Genomic DNA, 23,223 nt, shown 5'->3' on the forward strand with positions numbered 1-23,223 from the left:
CCTCCCACAGTCCAAAAGATGTGTAGGTTAGGTGGATTTTCCATGCTAAGTTGCCCCTTAGTAGCCCAGGATGTGTAGGTTAGGGGGATTGTCCATGCTAAGTTGCCCCTTAGTAGCCCAGGATGTGTAGGTTAGGGGGATTAGTGAGGTAAATGCATGGGGTTACGGGGATAAGGCCTGGGTATGGTGGTCTATCAGAGAGTCGGTGCTGACCCGATGGGCTGAATGGCCTTCTGCTCTGTAGTGATTCTACGTGGAAACACATTCACACCATTCAATTTCCAAAAAGGTGGCAACCTGGGAAAACGCAGATCACAACAGAAAGTTCGAAAAAATGTTTACTTAAGTGTGACCAACAACGGGAATCTTTGTAAAGAAAGCGCAGAAAAAAAACATTGTAGGGGTTCACCGTGAAGTAATTCTGTTTAAAATTCATAGTCAGTTGTTTTTGATAGGCCTTGCAGTTCAGAGAGGGCAGCATCAAACTATTTTAAACCCTAAATTATTGGCTAAAAACCAAGCCATTTACCATAGAATCCCTACAGTGCAGAAAGAGGCCATTTGGGCTGAGTGAGTGGGCGAGGATCTGGCAGATGGAGTATAACGTTAACAAATGCGAGGTTATTCACTTTGGAAGAAATAATAGCAAATTGGATTATTATCTAAATGGAAAGAAATTACAACATGCTGCTGTGCAGAGGGACCTGGGGGTCCTTGTGCATGAGACGCAAAAACCCAGTCTGCAGGTGCAACAGGTGATCAAGAAGGCAAATGGGATGTTGGCCTATATCGCAAGGGGAATAGAATATAAAAGCAGAGATGTCTTGCTGCATCTGGACAGGGCATTGGTGAGGCCGCAGCTGGAATACTGTGTGCAGTATTGGTCCCCTTATTTGCGGAAGGATATATTGGCCTTGGAGGGAGTGCAGAGAAGGTTCACCAGGTTGATACCAGAGATGAGGGGTGTTGATTATGAGGAGAGACTGAGCAGATTGGATTTGTACTCGTTGGAATTTAGAAGGCTGATCTTATAGAGACCTAGAAGATAATGAAGGGGCTGGATAGGGTAGAGGTGGAGAGATTCTTTCCACTTAGAAAGGAAACTAGAACTAGAGGGCACAGCCTCAAAATAAAGGGGGGTCAGTTTAGGACAGAATTGAGGAGAAACTTCTTCTCTCAGAGGGTGGTGAATCTCTGGAATTCTCTGCCCACTGAAGTGGTGGAGGCTACCTCGTTGAATATGTTTAAATCACGGATAGATGGATTCCTGATCGGTAAGGGAATTAGGGGTTATAGGGATCAGGCGGGTAAGGGGAACTGATCCCCTTCAGATCAGCCATGATCTTATTGAATGGCGGGGCAGGCTCGAGGGGCTAGATGGCCTACTCCTGCTCCTATTTCTTATGTTCTTATCATAGAAATCATAGAAACCCTACAGTACAGAAAGAGGCCATTCGGCTCATCGAGTCTGCACCGACCACAATCCCACCCAGGCCCTACCCCCATATCCCTACATATTTTACCCACTAATCCCTCTAACCTACGCATCTCAGGACACTAAGGGGCAATTTTTAGCATGGCCAATCAACCTAACCCGCACATCTTTGGACTGTGGGAGGAAACCGGAGCACCCGGAGGAAACCCATGCAGACACGAGGAGAATGTGCAAACTCCACACAGACAGTGACCCAAGCCGGGAATCGAACCCAGGACCCTGGAGCTGTGAAGCAGCAGTGCTAACCACTGTGCTACCGTGCTGTGTTCTTATGTTCTCATCAAGTCTGCACCCACACACTGCCCCCCTCCCTCTGCCCCCTCAATCCCCATAACCCCATTCATTTACCATGGCTAATCCACCTAACCTGCACATCTTTGGAGACTAAGGGGCAATTTAGCGTGGCCAATCCACCTAACCTGCACATCTTTGGACACTAAAGGGCAATTTAGCATGGCCAATCCACCTAACCTGCACATCTTTGGACACTAAGGGGCAATTTAGCATGGCCAGTCCACCTAACCTGCACATCTTTGAACAACTCAAGAGATCACACCATTTCTTCCCTAGTATCCTCCCGCTAAATCCTGTCAGGTTATCGATTGCCCCACCTTTACTGTGCCGGGCCGCAATCAAACCAGGTGTCTCGCCAAACTCATTGGGTGATCTCACGTCCGCACCAAACACGATCAGAGCCTTGATGAGATCCAGGTGATCCAGCTGCAACATCAGAAAGTTCAGTTACTGATTCGCGTCACAACATGTTTCAACTTCACACATTTATTATTAAAAAGGAATCCTCCTTAAGCTTTGATTCGGTGCCTCTTGTCGCTCCCACTCTTGGAAATGAGCACTCAGCTTTGTGGGTGCAACGCGCTGTGTGAATTTTAGCTGCACAGACTGCAGTGCTCACAACGGTGATGCAGAACTCGAAGTCTGAGTGTCTTGAGGAGCTAAGCCTCGGCTCAATGCTCCTGAAGGGAGCTCACCACCACCTTCTCAAGGGCAACTAAGGATGGGCAATAAATGCTGGCCTAGCCAGCGACACCAGTGTCCCACGAATGAATAAATGAAATTAAACTAGGAAGACGGGGAAAAAAAACCAAGAGTCCAACTTAAATGTTCAAATGGAGAGGGTAGGGACACATGGCCAATTCACACCCTACAGTGCAGAAGGAGGCCCATGGGACACACTTGAGTGATGGCAACATCTAATGCCCGCTAAACAGCCTACTTTCACTCGCCATTTAACCTGGCACGTGAATAACTAGCAATGGAGGGATGCCAGAATCAGTCCAGCATTACCCCAGCATGAGCAAGTGACCTTTCTGAGAAATGGGGAGATAAACTCATAGAAACTTAGAAACTTCCAACAGGGCTAGACAGGGTAGATTCAGAAAGAATGTCCCCGATGGTGGAGGGGGGGGGGAGCCCAGAACTAGGGGTCATAGCTTGAGAATAAGGGGTAAACCTTTTAGGACTGAGGTGAGGAGAAATTTCTTCACCCAGAGGAGCGCGAATGTGTGGAATTCACTCCCACAGAAAGTAGTTGAGGCCAAAATGTTGCGTGATTTCAAGAAGAAATTAGATGTAGCTCTTGGGGCTAAAGGGATCAAGGGATATGGGGGTGAAGGCGGGATCGGGATATTGAATCTGATGATCAGCCATGATCATAATGAATGGCAGAGCAGGCTCGAAAGGCCGAGTGGCCTCCTCCTGCTTCTAGTTTTGATGTAAATGTTCATAATTCTTTTTCCATTCTTTGCAGAATGTGTATTATCACAGTCCCCTTCCTCTCCGGCTGAAACAACAGGACACTTTTGACTTCCCACACCAGCGATTAATGCCATCCTGAGATAAGTTGGCAGGAAATGAGGTCTAAGCACTGCAGAGACTGTAGAGGCTGGTCTTGCCTTCCCTTCCCAATGCTATTTATTCTTTAGTTACCCAGCTATCAGATGCACTGAAACCCATGATCACACTTAATATCGTCCCAGCCAAGTTACTGAGAAATCATACATACAGATGTTCTGTCAACTTAACATTCTATCTCAAGAGGGACACATCCTACTCAACAAGCTGCGAGAGAGTCCCTACAGTTTATTTATTAGTGTCACAAGTAGGCTTACATTAACACTTCAATGAAGTGTCCTCTGGTTGCCACACTCCAGCGCCTGTTTGGGTACACTGAGGGAGAATTTAGCATGGCCTATGCAGCTAACCAGCACGTTTTTCGGACTGTGGGAGGAAACCGGAGCACCCGGAGGAAACCCACACTGACACGGGAGAATGTGCCAACTCCATACAGACAGTGACCTAACCGGGAATCGAACCCGGATCCCTTGCGCTATGAGGCAGCAGTACGAACCACTGTGTCACCGTGCCGCCCTACAGTGCAGACGGAGGCCATTCAGCCCATCGAATCTGCACCAACTCTTCAACAGAGCATCCCATCCAGGCCCTATCCCCATAACCCCACATATTTACCCCGCTAATCCCCCTAACCTACACATCTTGGAACACTAAGAGGCAATTTAGCAATTCCAATCCACCTAACCGGCACATCTTTGGACTGTGGGAGGAAACTGGAGCACCCGGGGGAAACCCACGCAGAGACGGGGAGAACGTGCAAACTCCAGACAGTCACCCAAGGCTGGAATCGAACCCAGGTCCCTGGCGCTGAGAGGCAGCAGTGCTAACCACTGTGCCACCGCAGACATAGGTTGGCATGAGCCAAGATTCAGGAAACTGACAGATTTTTCTATAAAGCATTAAAAAGTACTGACCTTCATGGCAAGATGAAGGGGTGTATTCCCACTTTCACCTTTTGCATTTGTATTTGCTCCATGTACTAACATAACCATAGCGCACTCAAAACGCCCGCGTTTCACCATGATGTGCAGTGGTGTTTCTCCAGTTTTACTCAGGTAGTTCAAGGCACATCCACGGTCAATCAGCAGTCGGACCATCTGAAATTATTCAATCAACAAAGAACTGCAATTCCATAATGAAAAACCTGCATCTATAATCGAGCCTTCCACAGCCTCAGGACATTACAAGGTGCTTTACATTCAAAGACATAATTCTTAATTCTAGTCAATGTTGTAGAGAAACGAGGTGTCCAATTCACCACCAACAAGGTACCACAAACAACAATGAGATAATAGACCACATAATCGCCTTTCGTAACATTAATTGACAGGTCAATGTTGGTTTAGACAATGGACGTTCTTCCGCAATTAGTGCCATGAACCTGTAACATGACTCGTAGGCTTTAGATGTTTGAAGAACAGGTCCAAACCTGGTGGCGTTAGGTCAGGTGCCCCTTTGAGACATGTCAGGTGCCCCTTTGGGACTGTTAACAGTGGACATACATGTGCTTTAAAATCCGTGGAACTGCCAAGTTATTTAAATCCCCTACCCTTTAAATTTGGGAGAAGAAACAGCCGCATTTGAAAAAAAAAATCATGCTTGCGATTTCACTAGCTCTGAAGAAGAGTCAACTAGACTTGAAATGTTAGCTTCATCCTCTCTCCGCAGATGCTGTCAGACCTACTGAAATTTGACTGCATTTTCTGTTTTTTTTTAAGATTCCAGCATCCGCAGCAACTTGCTTTTATTTATTCCCTAATTGTTGTTTGTTTGACTGTTTTCACAACCTATCATTATCACAGTTGGGAGGGGGGGGGGGGGGATCTGCAAGTTCACAGCTTGATTGATAGTTCGAAATGATCATAAAGAGGTTAGCTATATTTGCTGTGGGGTTATGAATACAGATGTTTTTATAAAGGATAAAGTACTTGAAGCAATTTAAATGTACTGAATGGACTTTTATCAATGAGAATGTTTTTTAATAAAGTAAGTTTGTAGTGGGGTACATAGAGCTTTACTTTATTTCATCTCAGCATGGCTCCTGAGATCTGAACACAGTGGATACTGGTTGAGTTGGCATGGAGGGTGCAACTGCAATGGGTGGTGGTTGGGGGAGCATGTGGAGGGGTCATGGTGGGCATGAGTTGGCACTAAGTTTGCATAGGGGCTATAAAGTGCCTTGGGGATGAGAGGTGAGGCATAGGTTGGCATGGAGGGAATGAGGAGCTATGAGGTTTGGTGGGGAGCACAAGTTGGTATGGATGGGGCATGGGGAGAGGTTTGACTTGATTTGATTTATTATTGTCACATGTATTAGTAAATAGTGAAAAGAATTGTTTCTTACGCACAATAAAGACAAAGCATACTGTTCATAGAGAGGGAAGGAGAGGGTGCAGACTATAGTGTTAGTCATAGCTAGAGTGTAGAGAAAGATCAATTTAATATGAGTTAGGTCCATTCAAAAGTCTGACAGCAGCAGGGAAGAAGCTGTTCTTGAGTTGGTTGGTACATGACCTCAGACTTTTGAATCTTTTTCCCGACGGAAGAAGGTGGAAAAGAGAATGTCCGGGGTCCTTAATTATGCTGGCTGCTTTTCCTGAGGCAGTGGGAAGTGTAGACAGAGTCAATGGATGGGAGGCTGGTTTGAGAGATGGACTGGGCTTCGTTCACGATCCTTTATAGTTTCTTGTGGTCTTGGACAGAGCGGGAGCCATACCAAGCTGTGATACATCCAGAAATAATGCTTTTCATGGTGCATCTGTAAATGTGGTGAGGGCCAACTCCGTAGCGGACATGCCGAATTTCGAAGATGTGAGGGGTGAGGTCTAAGGGCTGATATTTTGCAAGTGGGGGAAAACCTCAGAGTGCCGATGCGGGCCTTTTGACCATCCTGACTTGGAACCCGGCAGTTCCTATGGCTGCCTCTACTGCTTGCAGGGTCAGTAGGCCCGACTCCAGCGAGCACCCGCCAGCACCCCAAAATGAAAATCCAGCAGCTCAGGGCTGGAGTTTCTCGCAAGTCAAATTCATGGAGTTAAAAAATTGCCTGACTGTGTACCCCTCTCAGGAAAGTAAATATGTGGCCCCAAGTCTCATTTGGAACCTCTACTCAGACTTGTATCCTTCTACAGCACAGAATATCTCAACGGCAAGCTAAGTACTGTGCGCAAACTCTGTAAAGATCAAGCACAGGATTTGAAAATTTTGACTTGTGACCGACACACTTGTGTGCGGTTATGGACTCATGGCTGCCAATACCAAGAATACCCAGTTCAGTCAAAACCAAAAACCCGCCCTTGCACCCATCAGAATTCCCCGAGTATCAACCCGCTTCCCCGGCCCCGGATAGTAAAGAGAGAAACAAAATTACATCTGCGTTCTTGGCCCAGTGGAGGGCTGTACCTCCGTAATGAACATCTTCAGTGTGGACCTGATTTGGGTCTGCTTCAAGGATAACCTCCGCACACCTGGAGAGAAACAAATAGGCAAGGTGACCAGTGCTGGCATTACACAAGCTACTCGCTTTACAGCTGAGGTGGGAAGTGCAAGAGGGATTACAATAAAACGGTCCAGGGATTGAAGGGACACAAGAACAGAAAATGCTGGAAAATCTCAGCAGGTCTGGCAGCAACTTCAGAACTCAACAACTTCAGATGATTGGCTCTCCCCCTTTGTTTTCATTTTATTTAATTTTTAACTGTTCTCTACCTTATATTTCTTTATTGTCTTTATTTTTCTTTTCCCCTCCCCACTCTTTCCCCCTATTTTATCCGCCCCTTCCCTTTCCTTTTCTCCCCCTTTTTCTCAATTTTATGTCTCTCCCACCCATTTCCACCCAACATCTTCATCCGTCACAGCTCACCCTCTGATTTCAGCTTCTCTGCTGTTTGGCCATTCGCACCTTCTATTCTCTCTATGGGCTGCCATTAGCAGCCTTCCCCCTGGTTTAGAAACATAGAAAAACCACAGCACAAAACAGGCCCTTCGGCCCCACAAGTTGTGCCGAACATATCCCTCCCTTCTAGGCCAACCTATAACCCTCCATCCTATTAAGTCCCATGTACTCATCCAGGAGTCTCTTAAAAGACCCTATTGAGTTTGCCTCCACCACCACTGACGGCAGCCGATTCCACTCGCCCACCACCCTCTGTGTGAAAAACTTCCCCCTAACATTTCCCCTGTACCTACCCCCCAGCACCTTAAACCTGTGTCCTCTCGTAGCAGCCATTTCCACCCTGGGAAAAAGCCTCTGAGAGTCCACCCGATCTATTATATATATTTCTGTGGCTACGACTCATCTTTCATTCCCTCCCCCTGCAGTATAAATATCTCCCACTTTCTCGGCCTTTTAGCTTTGACAAAGGGTCATCTGGACTCGAAAGGTCAGCTCTTTTCTCTCCTCACAGATGCTGCCAGACCTGCTGAGATTTTCCAGCATTTTCTCTTTTGGTTTCAGATTCCAGCGTCCGCAGTAATTTGCTTTTACACTGACAGCATCTGTGGAGAGAGAGTAGAGCTAACGTTTCTAGTCAGGATGACCAAGGATCCTGGGCTCTGCCACAAGGGGAAACAATCTCTCAGCATCTAACGTTACTACAACTGGCTTGGCAATGGATTTGTCTCATTGGTTGTTCCCCAGTCAACACAAGAAATGAAATAAGCATGTTCATAGAATCATAGTATCCCTACAGTGCAGGAGGAGGCCAGTCAGCCCAACGAGCCCACACCGACAACAATCCCAACCAGGCCCTATCCCCTTAACACCACCTATTTACCATGCTAATCCCCCTGACACGTAAGAGGCAACTGAGAATGGCCATCAACCTAACACGCACATCTTTGGGGTGTGGGAGGAAACCAGAGCACCCGGAGGAAATTCTACCAGACAATGGGGAAGAGTGTGCAAACTCCACACAGACAGTGACCCGAGGCTGGAATTGAACCTGGGTCCCTGACACTCCGGGGCACAGTGCTAATCACTGTGCCACCTAATGTTGATTTAGAAAAAATATATATTAAGTCTACATGACTGAGAATAGGAAATTCTCAGATTTAACATCATTCAAAATAGCAAGGGCAGTGGTAAAATTAGCCAGCCATTGCTGTTCTAGCCAAGATTGATTGGAAACTGTCAGGATTCCAATAACCCCGGGGAAATTATTATATATATATTTGGAGAGAATAAATCTCAGCATGCTAATTTCCAAAGTTCAATAGCACACTGACAACTAAGCCAATGCATCAAGAATCACAACTAGGGTAAAATAGCTAGCACTAACCAAAGCCCAAACATGAATCATAACAGAATTCCTACAGTGCATAAGGAGGCCATTTGGCCCATCAAGTCTGCATCGACCACAATCCCGCCCAGGTCCTCTTCCCGTAACCCCACGTATTTACCCTGCTAGTCCCCCTGACACTAAGGGGCAATTTAGCATGGCCAATCCATCTAACCCGTACATCTTCGGCGTGAACTGTCATCTATAGCAGAGAAAGGGAGATAGAAGGAAGATATTTGAAGGATGGGGCAGGGTTGGAAACAGAATCACAAACAGTAACTAAGCAGCACCTGAAGGAAGAAAAAGATTAAGGGATGGGGACGGGGGGAGGCGGGTTAAAGCTATTATTGCCCCTTACCCAACCTGGATGAACTTCATGGCTGTATGGATTGGATAACCATGCGATCCAACAATATTACAACTGGCTTGGCAATGGAGCAGGGATTTGGCTACATCAGTCTTTCCCAGTCGACAAGCGATGTGAAGTGGCGTCTCGCCACTGCTGCTCAAGTGATTCACTCCAACAGAACGTTGTTTACTTAACAACTGCGAATTAAAAACAGACATGTGAAAAGGTGGAAGGAAAAAAAAGTCAGGATTTCTTTGTGTGGTTTAGTAGGCAACTGTGGACTGGGTGATGGTCATCTAACCACGTTGTATCTGGGTTCACATCCAGCCCAAACGCACGCAACAAAAGTCTCCTCCGTGAGTTACCCATATAAAGACCTTAGTTAAAAGGAGTGAAGGCTGTTTTCAATGGGCATCAGCAGGTTGAACAAAACAGCCTGTAATCTAACAATAATAGACACCAGTGGGAGGACTTGGCAAAATCCATAGGTGCGCCACTTTGATCTAAGGGATTGAAATGGTGGTGGTTTAAAAAGAAACACATGGTTCCTGTTAAAATGTCTGTGATAATTTCAAGTCAATTCTGCTAATTTCAGTAACCCACTTCAATCTAGGAAACTCACAAAGGAAGCCAAGATTGTTTTTACGCTATAGGAATGTCACCAAAATGGACTGGCATCGACCCGGTTCACCGGCAGTGCCCGCAAGCTGGTTTCCCGTCTCCAAATAGCAACAGAAACAGTTAGAAATCAGGAGAAGGACACCTGTGGCAGACACCCATCCCTGTGCGCCTGTGATGCTCTGGATTAAAAAAGTGCAGTCTTGAGCATTTTTGGTTACCCACCCAAAGTGTTAAAGGATGGATGCAACAGGGCTACTTCGAGCCTGAAGATTAAAACTATCTTCAGTAACAGTTATTGGGAGCTGGATTGCACAATGTTCAGCATCATTTGCGAGTCCTCGGATACTGAGGCAGTCCATGTTCAAATGCAACAAGATCCGGACAATATCCAGGCTTGGGCTGACAAGTGGCAAGTAACATTCGCACCACACAAATGCCAGGCAGTGACCATCACCAATAAGAGACTCTCTAATCACCGGCCCTTGACATTCAATGGTGTTTCCATCACTGAATCCCCCACTGTCAACATCCTTGGGGTTACCATTGACCAGAAACTCAACTGGGCTCACCACATAAACACAGTGGCTACAAGAGCAGGTCAGAGGCTAGCAACACTGCGGCAAATAAGTTACCTCCTGACCCCCCAAAGCCTATCCACCATCTACAAGGCACAAGTCAGGAGTGTGATGGAATACTCCTCACTTGCCTGGATGGGTGCAGCTCCAACAACACTCAAGAAGCTCGACACCATCCAGGACAAAGCAGCCCGCCTGATTGGCACCACATCCCCAAACATCCACTCCCTCCACCACCAACGCTCAGTAGCAGCAGTGTGTACCATCTACAAGATGCACTGCAGCAACTCACCAAAGATCCTTAGACAGCACCTTTCAAACCCATTACCACTTCCATCTGGAAGGACAAGGGCAGCAGTAAGAAGTCTCACAACACTAAATTAAGGTCCAACTGGTTTATTTGTTATCACGAGCTTTCAGAGTGCTGCTCCTTCATCAGGTGAGTTGAGAGTTGGGTTCACAAACAGGGCTTACATAGACAAAGACCTAATTGCAAGATAATGGTTGGAATGCAAGTCTTTACAGGTACAGACAATGCGAGTGGAGAGAGGAATAACCACAGGTTAAAAAGAGGTGTGAATTGTCTCAAGCCAGGACAGTTAGTAGGTGCCAACCCCAGTCCATCGCTGGCATCTCCACATCAAGGGCAGCACATACATGGGAACACCACCCCCTGTAAGTTCCCCTCCAAGTCTCTCACCATCCTGACTTGGAAATATATCGGCCATTCCTTCGCAGTCGCTGGGTCAAAATCCTGGAATTCCCTCCCTAATGGCATTGTGGGTCAACCCACAGCACGTGGGCTGTGGCGATTCAAGAAGGCAGCTCACCACCACCTTCTCAAGGGCAACGAGGGATGGGCAATAAATGCTGGCCCAGCCAGCGACGCCCATGTCCCACAAATGAATAATGTATTTTGCACTTCACCTAATGTTTTTGTTTCCTCCTGCCCTACCACCCTTGTAACCAGGATTCATTACTTTCATATTGTAGCGGTCAAATTTAAGTCCAGCCACACTGTTCGACAATTTAGCCTTCTGATTGTCCAGCACTACATCCAAGGACCCAATTCAGAGAGTCAGAAACTATAAAAATAAAATTCCAGACAGGAACCGAAGAGAGGAGAGGGGAGCAGATGATTCAAACAATGGGCAGCAGGATCGTGGAGTCAGTGCGACTAAGAAAACTCAATTGATGTCTGCCCAAAGGAAACCCTATTTTACAAAATAGTTACAACAAATATATACCAATCGAAACACTGGAATGAATAAAGTTATAATGAATTACGTCTGGTTTCCTCCCACACTCCAAAGATGTGTAGGTTAGGTGGATTGGCCATGCTAAATTGCCCCTTAGTGTCCAAAGATGTGCAGGTTAGGTGGATTGGCCATGCTAAATTGCCCCTTAGTGTCCAAAGATGTGCAGGTTAGGTGGATTGGCCATGCTAAATTGCCCCTTAGTGTTCCAAGATGTGCAAGTTCGGTGGATTGGCCATGCTAAATTGCCCCTCAGAGTTCCCAAGATGTATAGGTTAGGGGGAATTAATGGGGTAAATATGTGCAGTTTTGGAGATAGGGCCTGGTTTGTTTAAAAGTTTATTTATTAGTGTCACAAGTAGGCTTACATTACCCTGGAAATGAAGTTACTGTGAAAATCCCCTAGTGGCCAAACTCCGGTGCCTGTTCCGGTACACCGAGGGAGAATTTAGCATGGCTAATGCGCCTAACCAGCACGTCTTTCGGAGGAAACCGGAGCACCCAGAGGAAACCCACGCAGAGACGGGGAGAACGTGCAGACTCCACACAGATAGTCGCTCAAGCCAGGAATCAAACCCAGGTCCGTGGCGTTGTGAGGCATTAGTGCTAACCACTGTGCTGCCCCTGGGAGAGCCAGTGGGAACTCGATGTGCTGAATGGTCTCCTTTTACACTGTTGGGATTCTATGATTCTTCTTGATAAAGCATTTCCAGTGTTCTGAACGCTTGAGAAACATGGAGTTAACAGAGGTGGCTGGGTAATGAGGCCTGATTTTAACATAGCCAAGATACAGAGTAGGAGACACAGCATGTGGTATGGTGCACTTGGAGCTTTGTTCCAAGACCTTACAAATCATTTACTGTTCTAACAATCCTCCAACTCAGTATGGCTAATTGCTGACTGCCCTGTACAAATCTGTTTATACAATCCTTTGGAACTTGGCTGCTCATCATTACAAAGAGAACAGTTTGACCCATTTCAGGTCCATTGGGACAGCGGTTCTCTCGTCAAACGCGGACACAAAAGTTTCTTAATTACACAACAACCTCCGCAGAAATCATCCTAGGCAAACTTCATATTTTGCAGACTCCGCAAGTGCGGCGAAAGCTTCTTAAACATGAGATCTGTCTGTGAGTTCAGTAACACAAACTGCTGGCGAGGGGAACCAATATAATAAAATCACTTTGTCGAGTAGACTAAACACCTGTCATAACCAATGTTTCACTCTTAAATATCACCTCATGATGCTAGAAGCTTGGCTAAAATACAGTTTGATCGCCTCTACAGCTCTTCATCTTGAATCTCAGCGATCAAAGAACAGGTATTTCTTTACTCTCTGAACTTTTACGAAGGTCTAAAGGGGGAACATAAGTTTTGCAGCATTCTTCTACGAACATTCCATTAGAATTATGCAACAATGATCTTGTGTTTAAGGCCCCTGTTTTACCATTCTGGTTTTTCATAAAATGCCTACAGTGCTCAAGGAGGCCATTTGGCCCATTAAACCTGCACCAACTCTCCGACAGAGCATCTCACCCAGGTCCTATCCTTGTAACCCCATGTATTTACCGTGCTAATCCCCCTAACCTACACATCTTTGGACACTAAGGGGCAATTTAGCATGGCCAATCCACCTAACCTGCACATCTTTGGACACTAAGGGACAATTCAGCATGGCCAATCCACCTAACCTGCATATCGTTGGACACTACGGGGCAATTTAGCATGGCCAATCCACCTAACCTGCACATCTTTGGAAACTAAGGGGTAATTGGAATGTGGGGGAAAACTGAAGCACCCAGAGGAAACCCACACAGACATAGAAATATAGAAACTAGAAGCAGGAGTAGGCCATTTGGCCCTTCAAGCATGCTCCATCTTTCATTTTGATCATGGCTGATCATCGAATTCAACATCCTGATCCCCCTTTCCCCCCATATCCCTTGGCCCCTTTAGCCCAAGTGCTATATCTAATTTCTTCTTGAAATCACACAACGGGCCCGATTTTACTAACAATTTGCGCCCGTTTTCGGGCGCGAAATTGTGGTAAAGTCGGGTGTGAGGCTTTTATCGCGATCTGCACCCGCATCCGCGCAGATCGCCTCTTTACCGAGACCCGTGAATGGCGGGGATCCGTTCCGCGCCCAAATCGGGCGCAACGACTATTTAAATGCATTTGCATGCATTTAAATTGAATTAATGAACTACCTACCCGCCCAACTCTATCAGCATTTCCCCTTTACCACCGCGTTTGCCGATCCGGAACCGCGCTTTTAGGGACCTGCTGAATAGAAGTCTGAAACGGACGCTCCAGCTTCTGAAGAGCGCGTTCAGAGCTTCCAACGGCTCTCTGACTCAGATCAGTGGTGGGGGTGGGGGTGGAGGCGGGTCAGACCATTCTCTGGTTGGAGGGGGGAGGAGGGGAGTGAGGTCAGATCGTTCTCTGGTGGTGGGGGGGGGGCGATCATTGTCTGGTGGTGGGGGGACGGGTCAGATGTTCCTCTGGAGGGGAGGAGGAGTGAGGCCAGACCATTCTCTGGGGGGGGGTGAAGCAAGTTCGTTGTCTTGGGGCGGGGGGGGAGGAGGGTAAGATGTATCTCGGGGAGGGGGACAGATGGATCTCTGGTGGGGGGGGGGCAGATGGATCTCTGGTGGGGGGGGGGCAGATGGATCTCTGGTGGGGGGGCAAGGAGCTGCCACTCTGCAGGCGATCGGTGGGGGGGGGGGGGCAGGGGTGGCGATCGGTCTGGGTAGTGGGGGGGGTGAATAAGGGGGACACACACAGATCACTGTCCCCCTTATCCACCACCCCCCGCTACCCAGACCGATCGCCACCCCTGCCCCCCTCCTCCCCCACCGATCGCCCGCAGAGTGGCAGCAGACCCCCCTGCACCCTCACCAGAGATCCATCTGCCCCCCGCCCCCCCCCAACCAAAGATCCATCTGCCCCCCCCTCCCCCCCCCCCGAGATACACCCTCGCTCCTGGGCCGCTTTCTCCGGCTCGGGAGCGATCCAACACAGGCGCGCTTTTTCCAATTTTTTTCTAACTGTGCATGCGCAGTTCAGAGCTCCGATCTTCCAGCAGGCTAAGCCCCGCCCACAGCACGAATGGGACTGGAGATGGCTGAGAGTGTATGGGGGCGTTTGAAAGCGGATTTCTAAGTTGGATCTGTACTAAGCCCAGATTCGGCACTTAGAATGAAAATGGTAAAATCAGGCCCAACGTTTTGGCCTCAACTAATTTCTGTGGCAGTGAATTTCACACATTAACCACCCTCTGGGTGAAGAAATTTCTCCTCACAGGAAGAACATAAGAACGGTGGAGTTCTTCGAAAATGTGACTGGTGGAGTTCTTCGAAAATGTGACTAAACACATTGACGAAGGGAAAGCGGTAGATGTGGTTTATATGGATTTTAGCAAGGCGTTCGATAAGGTCCCCCATGCAAGGCTTCTAGAAAAAGTGAGAGGGCATGGGATCCAAGGAGCTGCTGCCCTGTGGATCCAGAACTGGCTTGCCCAAAGGAGGCAGAGAGTGGGTATAGATGGGTCTTTTTCTAAATGGAGGTCGGTGACCAGTGGTGTGCCCCAGGGATCTGTTCTGGGACCCTTGCTGTTTGTCATTTTCATAAATGACCTGGATGAGGAAGTGGAGGGATGGGTTGGTAAGTTTGCCGATGACACGAAGGTTGGTGGGGTTGTGGATAGTCTGGAGGGATGTCAGAAGTTACAGAGGGACATAGATAGGATGCAAGACTGGGCGGAGAAGTGGCAGATAGACTTCAACCCAGATAAATGCGTAGTGGTCCATTTTGGCAGGTCAAATGGGATGAAGGAGTACAATATAAAGGGAAAGACTCTTTGTACTGTAGAGGATCAGAAGGACCTTGGGGTCCGGGTCCATAGGACTCTAAAATCGGCCCCGCAGGTGGAGGAGGTGGTTAAGAAGGCGTATGGTGTGCTGGCCTTTATCAATCGAGGGATTGAGTTTAGGAGTCCGGGGATAATGATGCAGCTATATAAGACCCTCGTCAGACCCCACTTGGAGTACTGTGCTCAGTTCTGGTCGCCTCATTACAGGAAGGATGTGGACAAGATTGAAAGGGTGCAGAGGCGATTTACAAGGATGTTGCCTGGATTGAGTGGCATGCCTTATGAGGATAGGCTGAGGGAGCTCGGTCTTTTCTCCTTGGAGAGACGTAGGATGAGAGGAGACCTAATAGAGGTATATAAGATGTTGAGAGGCATAGATCGGGTGGACCCTCAGAGGCTTTTTCCCAGGGTGGAAATGGCTGCTATGAGAGGACACAGGTTTAAGGTGCTGGAGTGGAGGTACAGGGGAAATGTTAGGGGGAAGTTTTTCACACAGAGGGTGGTGGGCGAGTGGAATCGGCTGCCGTTAGTGGTGGTGGAGGCAAACTCAATAGGGTCTTTTAAGAGACTCCTGGATGAGTACATGGGACTTAATAGGATGGAGGGTTATAGGTAGGCCTAAAAGGTAGGGATATGTTCGGCACAACTTGTGGGGCCGAAGGGCCTGTTTTGTGCTGTAGTTTTCTATGTTTCTAACTAGGAGCAAGAGTAGGCCATCCGACCCCTGGAGCCTGCTCCGCCATTCACTAAGAGAGTGGGAAAACTCCACACAGACAGTCACCCGAGGCCGGAATTGAGCCCGGGAACCTGGCGCTGTGAGGCAGCAGTGCTAACCACTGTGCCACCATGCCGCCCCCCAAGGCACTTCGAAGAAATGTCTTCAGAGTCTCGACAGATATTCAGGATTGCAATAACTTATGAGTTCTTTTCCCCCCCAATAATATAACAAAAACACAGGTCATTTTGCAATGTAGATGACAAGGCAGCAGCAACAAGTTACATTTATATAGTGCCTTTAATGTAATAAAATGTCCCAAGGCATTTCACAGGAGTGTTACAAAACCAAAATGTGAGTGACTACGTAAAGAGATTCTAGGGCAGGTGAGCAAAAGCTTGCTTCAAAAGGTGGTCTGCCCTCAGAGCAGCTAAGCCACAGAAATTTTGAAGGCACCAGATTTGACCTCCCCATGCTAAATTAGTTAATCTTAGCCAAAGTCATAGAATCATAGAATCCTTCTTGGGGGCCATACGGTGGCACAGTGGTTAGCACTGCTGCCTCACAGCGCCAGGGATCAGGGTTCAATTCCTGGATTGGGTCACTGTCTCGTGTCCAAAGACGTGCAGGTTAGGTGCATTGGCCATGCTAAATTCTCCCTCAGTGTAGCCGAACAGGCGTCGGAGTGTGGCGACTGGGGGATTTTCGCTGTAACTTCATTGCAGTGTTAATGTAAGCCTACTTGTGACTAATAAACTTTACTTTAACGTTACGACAGCGCAGAAGGAAGCCATTTGGCACATTGAGTCTGCACTGACCACAATCCCACCCAGGTCCTAATTCCATATCTACTCTAGCTAATTCCACTGACACTAAGGGACAATTTAGCACGGCCAATCCACCTAACCCGCACATCTTTGGACTGTGGGAGGAAACCGGAGCACCCGGAGGAAACCCACGCAGACACGAGGAGAATGTGCAAACTCCGCACAGACAGTGACCCAAGCCGCGAGTCGAACCCAGGTCCCTGGTGCTGTGAGGCAGCAGTGCTAACCACTGTGCTACCGTGCTGCCAGTTGCATTAAAGGCTTCGGACTTCTGGGCTGCGGGCTCGAGGAAAATCAACTCTATCCAACGTCTCGGAAACTCAAATTGACCAGAATATGTATGCAAGCGGGACGAGGTAGCCTCAATGCAGATATGTATAAAGTACTGCAGACAGCAAGATCAGAATTGGTTTTGAAATAGCGACGGATAAAACTGTAAGGAGTTAGTACGCCTTTGCAGATCTATTCTTCAACATGGGCAGTGGAGCAGAAGGCAAAACAGAGCCAACAGAATTTTTCAATTACATAGACGTAATAGAATACAAGTCAGAATTTATTGAGGTGTATAAGTTTATGAGAGGCATGGGCAGGGTGAGTAAGGATCAGCTGTTCCCCTTGGTTGAGGGGTCAATCGCGAGGGGGCGCAGTTTTAGGGTGAGGGGGCAGGAGATTCAGGGGGGATTTGAGAAAAACCATTTTCACTCAGAGGGTGGTGGGAATCTGGAATGCGCTGCCTGGGAAGGTACTGGAAGCTGAAAACCTTACAACCTTTAAAAAATATCTGGATGAACACTTGAAATATCATAACATTCAAGAATATGGGACAAGTGCAGGAAAAATGGGATTAGCGTGACTTTAGTGGTCGTTATTGTCGGTGCAGGTTTGATGGGCCTAAGACCCTTTCCTGTGTTGTACATCTCTATGACTCTGACTCTATGACTATGAAAAGACACAATGCCCAAACTGCGTACTGCACTGAGGAAATACACCTCATGTCTTGTGCTCGGCTATGATCACTAGTGATACAGGAGAGGCATTTGAGTGCTGGAGGCAGTGCTGCTAAGAGATATGAGGCTGATCCTTGGTGTAAGAGATTGGAATTATGAGGAAGGACTGGGTGATTTTGGGCAGGAGACATCTGAGAAGAGACCCTATCGAGGGAAGGAAATGGGAAAAATCAGTATCTCACTTTAAATTGCAAGAGTGCAATTTGGACCCAGTAAGAGGCAAGGTTTGGACAGATATCAGGGAAATTCAACAGGGGCGATTCTCCCCAAAAAATTCTATGTGTCAAATTTGAGTAAAAACTGGAGTAAATCCCGCTGTTTTTCCAAAGGGAGTTTCAAAATGAATCTCCCACATTCTGTGCACTGAAGAGAGCCCCAGCGTGAATCATGCTGGAAATTAGTGAGCGGGGCTATTCCTGCTGGAGAGGCCGGCAGCATAGCGCTGAGTGCGCCACTGCACATGCGCGATCTGTCAGCGCCGAGATCAGCACATGCGCAGTGGCCCTGCACTGCCGACTGCTGGCCTCCCGATCGCTGGCCAGTTTGATCGCTGGCCAACCCCGCGAACCCCATATCGCCAGCCGTGCAACGCCCTCCCCCCCCCAAACCACCCCTCCCCGGGGACCTGATCGCTGGCCCCCGAACAGGTCTGGGCCAGAGCCTTAACCTGCAATCTCCACCACCCCCCTCCCACCACAGCCCCGATCCCTGCCCCACGCAGTCCCAACACAGTCCCCGCCTCCTCATGCTCCCTCCTACCGGCAGCCAAGACACACCCCGCCCCCCCCCCCCCTCCCCAGCAGGCTGGACCCCCCACCCCGATGGACAGCGCAAATGGCTAGCCTCCCTCCCTCTATCACTGATCCCTAAGTGCAGAGTGGCAGTGGGATCCCTCACCCCCACCGATATCCCCCCCAAGAGGCCCTGCCCTCCCCCAATCAGGCCTGCCCCATTAGGTCCCACCACTTTGGCAATGCCCGGTGGGCAGTACCCGGGTGCCCCCGGGTATTGCAGCTTTACCCCTTGGGCAGTGCCAGGCAGCCCAGGCTGGCACTGCCAAGCTGACAATGCCCAGGGGCACGCCCCTCTGGCACCTAACCCTCTGGGGGAACCTCCATTCCCTCCCCTCCTTTCACTCCAGTGGCATTTTGCCACCAGCTCCCCGCAAGTAGGGAGCTATAGTAATCCCCGCTGGAGTGAATCACTGCTGGCGTGGGTTGGAAATTGCATTTATGCAGATATCAGGAACAGCTTCGTCACTGATCCAATCCGAGAACAAGCCCACTGACACTCACATCCACATTAAACACGGCCACTTTAGTCAGGCACCAAAAAGGTGGCTGGCACACGTGGAACTGTGCCTTCAGGAAAGGAGGGCATGAACTGGAAGGAAAATATGAGTAAGATAATTAAGAGGATTGAGTCTGTTCAAGGCAGAGATTGGTAGAATCGTAGAATCCCTACAGTGCAGAAGGTGGGCATTCGGCCCATCAAGTCTGCACCGACTCTCTGAGTAAGAAGTTTAACAACACCAGGTTAAAGTCCAACAGGTTTATTTGGTAGCAAAAGCCACACAAGCTTTCGGAGCTCCAAGCCCCTTCTTCAGGCTGACTACCACCGACTCTCTGAGACAGAGCATCTTACCCCAGGCCCATTCCCCACCCTAACCCCTAACCTAAGGGGCAATTTAGCATGGCCAATCCACCTAACCTGCACATCTTTGGACACTAAGGGACAATTTAGCATGGCCAATCCACCTAACCAATAGATCTTGGGACACTAAGGGGCAATTTAGCATGGCCAATCCACCTAACCAATAGATCTTGGGACACTAAGGGGCAATTTAGCATGGCCAATCCACCTAACCTGCACATCTTTGGAGTGTGGAAGGAAACCAAAGCACCCGGAGGAAACCCATGCTGGGAGAACATGCAAACGCTGCAAAGTCACCCAAGGCTGGAATCGAACCTGGGTCCCCGAGGCAGCAGTGCTAACCACTGTGTCGATATTAATGACGTCAAGGGCTAGCGTGCGAAAATGACATTGAGGTAGAAGATCAGCCAAGACCTAATGGAAATGGCGGAGCAACCTCGAATGGCCGACCCCTGCTCCTATGAGAATGACAGCTTGGGTAGCTTTGTGGTTCTCACTGTTTATTCAGCTTCTTGGTGCACCAACCCCGCCCTCTGGTGCTGTGTCCACGATTGGAAAGTTAATCCACACCCGCCAGCCTTATGACCGAGACTCTGCCTTTCCCTTCTATAAAGAGTTTCCAAATTTCTGAATCAGCCTGTTGGAAAATTAGTTCTGAAGGCTTATTTGAATTATTTTGCATTTTTTCCACTTTATCTCATTGTTGCGTGCTGTTTCGTTCCCCATTCCAACAAAGTATTTTAATTGTTTGCAAACTCAAGTTTCAATTCCGAATGGCATTGCTTCAAATCTAGCTTTCTATTCTCCTCAAAGATCTACCAGTATCTTTCTGACATCTGCTGCCACCGTGTTTAAAAGTCGCCCTCGCCTCCTTGTCACCTTCTGTCTCCTCACCAAAGTTCATGCCTGTGATTCAATCTGAAACTTGGTTAATCGCAGCTCCTGCGGCTGGGCCCACTACTCCGAGCAAACATTTCTTTTCACTGGGAGCAGCCCTTAGTGCAGACCAGCCCACTCAATTTACAGAGGCGATGGCCCAGTGGTATTATCGCTTGACTATTAATCAAGAAACTCAGCTAATGCTCTGGGGACCCGGGTTCGAATCCCGCCACGGCAGATGGTGGAATTTGAATTCAATAAAAAAATATCTGGAATTAAGAATCTACTGATGACAATGAAACCATTGTCGGAAAAACCCATCTGGTTCACTAATGTCCTTTAGGGAAGGAAATCTGCCATCCTTGCCTGGTCTGGCCTACATGTGACTCCAGAGCCACAGCAACGTGGTTGACTCTCAACTGCCCTCTGAACAAGTGCAACTAGGGATGGGCAATAAATGCTGGTCCAGCCAGCGATGCCCATGTCCCATGAATGAGTAAAAGAAAAGAGGGAGTTTTCAGACACAGGAAGACATTTTAAAATCCAGGCTTTTGGCATCCATTTCACAGGCATTTCCATCTCAAGCCAAACAAGTGCCAGACTCTAGTTGTGATCCACCCATTATTGGGCCAAAAGCTCCAAGTACTAACCCAACCGAGTTACAAAAATCAGATTGAGCAGTGCGCAAATATGCAACAACGAGCGACCCAGATAATGAGGGCTTTGTAAAACTTTTTATTTTCTGCCGTCTGTTTTGTGCGGAACTAAAGTGTAAACCCCTATTACATCAGAGTCAGCGCTACATCAGAAAGGACACAAATCCAAGTACAAAACAACTGCCTCTTGCCAAGTTCTTTTCCAAGACCATAAATAATAATTACAACATAAAATCCTCCTTTTCCTGGGGCCAGCGAGGAAATGGTTTGAACAGCTCTCTCATTCCACGGTACCAAATCATTCCTTTTGAAACAAAAAATGCCAGAGAGCAAGCAGGATTATGGAGGCCACCCGGCAACACAGACGAGGCGAACCACGTCTTCACGTATACGCTTCCAGCAAAGGTCACGAGGCAACTATCATGCCACTGCTTGAATATTTATTTCTTAAGCTTAGAGGGACGAAGGCCTCTCTTCCCCCACACCAGCCCCACCCCGTCTCTGCCCAAGTCAGCATATATTTTAACATGAAAGTTTCTTCATCTGCACATTTGAGACCAACATTGCGTGAAATACTGAACCATCTCGAGAGAGGTCAGCCGTTATATGCCGACACATACGTCTGGCACACAGTTCTGGTCACCCTATTATAGAAAGGATATTATTAAACTAGAAAGCGTGCAGAAAAGATTTACGAGGATGCTACCGGGACTTGATGGTTTGAGTTATAAGGAGAGGCTGAATAGACTGGGACTTTTTTCCCTGGAGCGTAGGAGGCTTAGGGGCGATCTTATAGAGGCCTATAAAATAATGAGGGGCATAGATAAGGTAGATAGTCAATATCTTTTCCCAAAGGTAGGGGAGTCTTAAAACTAGACAGCATAGGTTTAAGGTGAGAGGGGAGAGATACAAAAGTGTCCAGAGGGGCAATTCTTTCACACAGAGGGTGGTGAGTGTCTGGAACAAGCTGCCAGAGGTAGTAGTAGAGGCGGGTACAATTTTGTCTTTTAAAAAGCATTTAGACAGTTACGTGGGTAGGATGGGTATAGAGGGATATGTGCCAAACGCGGGCAATTGGGACTAGCTTCGTGGTTAAAAGAAAACGGTGGCATGGACAAGTTGGGCCGAAGGGCCTGATTCCATGCTGTAAACCTCTATGACTCAATATGAAGAAGTTCACCACAGCGTGGATCTACTATTGCACATTTTGTAAAATATTTTCTCTACCGCCATTCACCAGAGGCAGACAACCAACCTGCCACCGGGATTCTGTCAATGCCACTCTTTATATACAAAAAGAAACTTGGTTAGTGAATAGGCCAGCCTGTTTGTAAACCCTTCAACCCTCCCTTGCACAGTCCAGGCTTGACGACTATAATTATAGACTCGTCACTTCCTTGCCAAGCTTTCTCCCTGCCTAACCCCCCGCTGCCCCCATGTAAATCAGTGTATTTATTCGTGTCACATGTAGGCTTGACAGGAGGCTGGATGGGAGACTGGTTTGCGTCATGGACTGGGCTATGTTCACAACCCTTTGTCAGGTCAGAGCAGGAGCTATACCAAACTGTGATAAATCCGCAAAGGATGCTTTCTATGGTTCACCCGTAAAAATTGGTGAGAGTCGTAGCAGACATGCTGAATTTCCTTAGCCTCCTGAGAAGTTTAAAGTTTATTTATTAGTGTCACAAGTAGGCTTCCATTAACACTGCAATGAAGTTACTGTGAAAATCCCCTAGTCGCCACACTCTGGCACCTGGTCGGGTTACACTAAGGAAGAATTTTAGACAATCCTTCGTCAGAGTAGATTCTTAATTCCAGATATTGTTTATGGAATTCAAATTCCACCAGGAATTCAAAGTTTTAAAGTTTATTTATGAGTGTCACAAGTAGGCTTACATTAACACTGCAATTAAGTTACAGTGAAAATCCCCTAGTCGCCACACTCTGGCACCTGTTCGGGTTCATTGAGGGAGAATTTTAGCACGGCCAATGCACCCTAATCAGCACGTCTTTCGGACTGCGGGAGGAAACCGGAGCACCCGGAGGAAACCCACGTAGACATGGGGAGAACGTGCAGACTCCACACAGACAGTGACCCAAACCGGGAATTGAACCCGGGTTTCTGGTGCTGTGAGGCGGCAGTGTCAACCACTTTGCCCCCCATAAT

At 47.9% G+C, this 23,223-nt stretch overlaps 1 protein-coding gene across 3 annotated transcripts in view; it reads right to left on the minus strand.

The window, feature by feature from the left end:
• pla2g6 (phospholipase A2, group VI (cytosolic, calcium-independent)) overlaps positions 1–23,223 on the minus strand; it is a 105,028-nt gene that overhangs the window by 29,187 nt on the left and 52,618 nt on the right. For all 3 annotated transcript variants that reach the window (XM_078237438.1, XM_078237437.1, XM_078237436.1), the window contains exons 6-9: positions 9,005–9,192; positions 6,738–6,834; positions 4,282–4,464; positions 2,107–2,215 (exon numbers count right to left, since the gene is read on the minus strand). In XM_078237438.1, coding sequence (XP_078093564.1) covers positions 2,107–2,215; positions 4,282–4,464; positions 6,738–6,834; positions 9,005–9,192 — 577 coding nt within the window. The remainder of the gene's footprint in view (positions 1–2,106; positions 2,216–4,281; positions 4,465–6,737; positions 6,835–9,004; positions 9,193–23,223) is intronic.

Source organism: Mustelus asterias, chromosome 21, assembly GCF_964213995.1.
Source record: "Mustelus asterias chromosome 21, sMusAst1.hap1.1, whole genome shotgun sequence".
Taxonomy (NCBI): Eukaryota; Metazoa; Chordata; class Chondrichthyes; order Carcharhiniformes; family Triakidae; genus Mustelus; species Mustelus asterias.